The 4,266-nt window shown below is 51.1% G+C and overlaps 1 protein-coding gene across 1 annotated transcript; it reads left to right on the top strand.

The window, feature by feature from the left end:
• The first annotated feature begins 265 nt into the window (after nucleotides 1–265).
• On the top strand, nucleotides 266–2,353 carry LOC128563714 (ral guanine nucleotide dissociation stimulator-like). The gene is made up of 4 exons (XM_053559143.1): nucleotides 266–481; nucleotides 925–999; nucleotides 1,825–1,946; nucleotides 2,179–2,353. Exons 1-4 carry the CDS (start codon nucleotides 461–463, stop codon nucleotides 2,216–2,218), a joined length of 258 nt encoding a protein of 85 aa, XP_053415118.1. The 5' UTR covers nucleotides 266–460; the 3' UTR covers nucleotides 2,219–2,353.
• The last annotated feature ends 1,913 nt before the right edge of the window (nucleotides 2,354–4,266 follow it).

The following is a 4,266-nucleotide window of genomic DNA, read 5'->3' as shown; positions in this document are numbered from 1 at the left end:
GGGACGAGCTGGATAATTAGTAGGGCTCTGGCTAATATCCATTGCATTGGTCCCTCTGGTTATGAAGCTTCCACCAGGCGATGGGGAAATGTCGTGGTGGTGGTGGTGGTGGCTTCTTTCTTTCCCGAAACCAGCCAGAAATTCTCCAGAAAGCCGGGCCTCTATTACTGGTGTGTGGTGTGAGCAGCTGGGGCAGGGTCTCCAGACAAACGAGGGGCTGAGCTGCATGCCCCAGTAAGACAGCAAGTGGGTGTAGGACACAGGGCTGGGTCTAGAACCAGAGCTCACTGAGTGACTGTAGCACCTCACCAGCTGACTGTGGCCAGGTGTCCACAGTGCGAGGTCAGGGTCCTGGGAGTAGCTGAGTGAGGGCAAGATAGTCTCACTGACCTTGTCCTGACCCTGGCAGCTGGGGATCTCCAAGCTTGCCCGCCGGGAAAAAAACCCTCAGAGAGCCCAGATGAGGCAGCAGAGACGGAAGGTGAGCCTCCTTTGGTGTGGGTGGGGAGGGCCACTGGGACGGAGGGCAGGGCCTCCCCCCCAGCTGGAGTCTCCCCATCAGGAGAGCAAGGGCCTCGTACTAGGCCCTCCTTCCTGTAGCTGGTGCCTGAAATGCCCTCAGCAGAGGGCCCAGGACAAAGGCCTGGAAGAGCTGGGCTCAGCATGCCCTACGGGAAGGGTGGGGTCTGGGACCACGAGACATTGTGACCTGTGAACATCCCAAGCTGTAGGTGACCATGGGTGCAGCTGGGGGAGGAGAGGGATAGAATGGAAGGAGGAAGCTGAAGGTGTCTGGCTGCTCCAAGTCAGAGATCTTGAGGAGAGGTCTAGGAGACCAGGGTGGGGTGTGAGATTCCGGACAACAGAACGGGGAAGGCCACTTGCAGGTGGGTGCTCATCACCACTCCCACCCCAATGACACAGGGCGTCATTCCCTTTCTTGGAGTCTTTGTCGATGACCTAACTCTGCTGCAGAAGTGGACGCAGAATAATGTGGCTGTGAGTGAGCCTAGGGCTGGCACACTGGGGACCAGAATCCTAAGGCTGGGGGGAGACATTCCTGGATGGAGCCCTGAGAACTCAGCACTCCGCAAAACTGCTCCCAGGCAGCCCTGTGAGCTGGGGTATCAGGCCCGACGTCAGCCTCCAGTCCCTGCTCCCGAGGCAGAAGCTGCAGAGTTGCCTGACTGCTGAGCTGCCCGAGTGTCTGGCTGAGCTGGACTCAGCCTCTCCCTCAGGTGCTGCCCACGGGAGGAGTTGAAATTGACCCCTCCACACTCAGGCAACTCCCATGTGGCTCCAAACTTTCTTTGTGTGCAAGGAGATTTTGTGTGCCCCTACTTGTCATGAGGAAGTGTTGGGTAGCAAGGGAGCCCAAGGAGGGGGGAGTCATGGATGGGGGGCCTCTCTCCTGGGCATTGGCTGTGCCTTGCATGGAAAGGTGCTCACCATAACAAAAAGGGGAAGGTGGGCAACTGGGGGCCTCTCTCTGGGGAAGCACAACATGTGGAAGTCAGAGACTGCCCTGGGAGGACATTTCCTGGCTGCATCCTCCACATCGTAGATTTCCTGGGAGGGTTTGACGTACAGGGAAGGGGCAGTCCACCCCATGAAACGTGCAGGATGGGAATGAAAACCAACTCCTGGAGAAAGGCAGTTGATACCCAACTCTGAGGACAGACTGGGCCTTCAGAGGATGGGAGGGGAGAAGGGAACCACTCCAGAGAAAGGCGCCAGAGATCGGCCCCTTGCCCTCCCCAGCATGGCCCCTTCAGAATCTTCCCCCCTGGCCCAGTCAGCATCCATCCTTCTCTCTGGCTCCAGGCCTTCAAGATCGTCCAGCAGCTGCAGTTGCTGCAGGTGACTGCCAATAATTTCTGTTTTCAACCGGACAGAGAATTCCAGTCCTGGTTCCAAACCATGAAGCCACTGGACCAGTACAATATGTGAGTGCCTGCAAAGGTTGGTGGAGGGTAGGGGGACCTTTGTGCATCCCTGCTCAGGACTCTGTCTGGTGGCCAGCTGCAAAGAGCCTGTGGCCGTGGTTCCCTGGTCACCAGCAGTCCCTGGGGCATGGTGACTACTGAGCGCCGGGTGTCCAAGCCTGCCAGGCAGACCCTGTGCGGGGGACCTGAATTTTGTTCCTGGTGGCCTCATAGCTGCCTCTCTGTCCTGCAGCCACAACTTCTCCTGGGAGCTGGAGCCACCATTTGAATAGGCCAACAACAACATCAAGGCCAAGGAGACCTGTCCTGGGTTTGTGTCCACATTTGAGCTACTTTTATTTACTCTCCCCTGCCACTCCCTTACACCCCCCTGGAATCCTGTTCATTTACTCCGCCCTGACACTCCCTTTTCCTGTCATCTATATCCCTTATTCCTTGCTCCCCATCCCTGGCTTTCACTTAAATAAATGCATGTTCCATATTGTTATCAGTTTTCTTCATGATTTTTCTCTATAGCTGTCGTGGCTAGTCTGTATCATTTTGAGAGTGTGCTCTGTGAACGCATGGATGCCACAGACATGAAACTCTTCATGTTCTGAGGCTGTCGCTTATCTATGTGAACTCAAGGGAGCTGTGTGGAGCTCCATCTCTCCTGTATAGAGTTTCTGCAAAGACCACCTCATGAATGACATCTGGAGGATTGTCTCGTATCTGCTTTCAAAAGGCTTCCTAATTCTTTTTGTCCTTCTACACTTCATGGCATGGATTTAGCACACTTCCAAACTGACTTCGTGCCACCAGTTTCACCCTGATACCAACACCGGACAAAACACAACTTGATCTTTACTACTAAAGGTGGATGTGTTTCACCACAAAGGTCTTCATCCTCATTCTCCACTCATGCTGGCTGAGCAGGGGGAGGAAGAGGAGAGGTTGGTCCAGCTGAAAAAGGTGGCTGGCAAAAGGGGTGCACGCAGGTTTCTCTATGGTGGTAGAGTTTGTCCTGCCGACTCCACTCTGGAGACGCAGACGGCCTGAAGGGTTATGAAAATGCCAGAACAGATGTGTTTTTTAGAGTTCAGTTCTCATAGAACAATAGACTTGGAGGAGATGACCATCAATAACAGCTTAATTGGTGCTGCCCAAGCCACATTTTCTGGACCCTGAGGACCATCCTACACTATTGTTGCTCAGATGGTCTGGATTAGACTAGTAGTAATTTCTTTTCTACTCCTATTGATTAGTTTGCTAGCAGCAGCACTACCCTAAACTTACACTACCTGGTGTTTCTCACTAGCTCCTCCATGTGCTTGAAGCATCTTCTGTTGTCATTTGACTTTAGAGTACTAATGATTTTAATTCCTCCTCACCACAATTTGAGGGAATGTGTGTTGGAGAAACTTCACTTTTGATAAAAAAAATTTTAGATTCTTTTTTTTTTTTTTTTTTTCCGTAGAGACAGAGTCTCACTTTATGGCCCTCAGTAGAGTGCCGTGGCCTCACACAGCTCACAGCAACCTCCAACTCCTGGGCTTAAGCAATTCTCTTGCCTCAGCCTCCCAAGTAGCTGGGACTACAGGCGCCCGCCACAACGCCCGGCTATTTTTTGCTTTTGCAGTTTGGCCAGGGCCAGGTTTGAACCCTCCACCCTCGGTATATGGGGCCGGCGCCTTACCGACTGAGCCACAGGCGCCACCCAAAAAATTTTAGATTCTCTAAAGAAGGTTTTAGTCTCCTTCCTCGTGGTAGTGTTGGAGGAGAGTACATACTCCCGTGGTTTGTTCTGTTTCTTCCTTCTAGTTTTTTCTGAAATGTGTAATGGAAGGTAATGGTATGGCGGGATTCTAGCACCAGACTCTCCGGATTCTCTCCCAGCTCTGTGACTTACTCTTTGTGAGTCCTCGGGAATATTATTTAAGCTATGGCTCCTTTGCCTTCACTATGAAATGAAGATTGTGTTAATAAAATTGCTGTGGGCATTAAAAGGGTTTATATTTATAAAGTGCTTTATAATGCGGTTGGCACATTGTGTCACCCTTATAATTACATACAGTCATACAAGCAGTTCTCATTTAAAATTTGTGGTTGTTAAGTAGTAATGTTGTTTTAAAAATATGAGTCCTATTTTTAAGCTCAGAGAGGCATAAGAATAGATTCTTTAAAAACGGGAGAGGCTTTTTTGGCTCAAGGAGTAGGGTGCTGGCCCCACATAATGGTATGGCAGCTTCAAACAAGGGCCTGGCTAAAAACTGCAAGAAATAAATAAATAAAGAAAGAAAAATAAAAAAGTGAGAGGCTTCAGGTGAGACAAAGATTTGGC

This window comes from Nycticebus coucang, chromosome 13 (assembly GCF_027406575.1).
Source record: "Nycticebus coucang isolate mNycCou1 chromosome 13, mNycCou1.pri, whole genome shotgun sequence".
Classification (NCBI taxonomy): domain Eukaryota; kingdom Metazoa; phylum Chordata; class Mammalia; order Primates; family Lorisidae; genus Nycticebus; species Nycticebus coucang.
The sequence above is the reverse complement of the archived record's forward strand: the minus strand, read 5'-3'. Positions and strand labels throughout refer to the sequence as shown.

Bases quoted from the DNA above. Each gene is read 5' to 3' on its own strand.
- LOC128563714 (XM_053559143.1), top strand. From the start codon at position 461: ATGAGGCAGCAGAGACGGAAG. The intron at 482-924 runs GTGAGCCTCCTT...CCAATGACACAG, and splicing joins TGAGGCAGCAGAGACGGAAG to GGCGTCATTCCCTTTCTTGG. The intron at 1,947-2,178 runs GTGAGTGCCTGC...TCTGTCCTGCAG, and splicing joins CCACTGGACCAGTACAATAT to CCACAACTTCTCCTGGGAGC.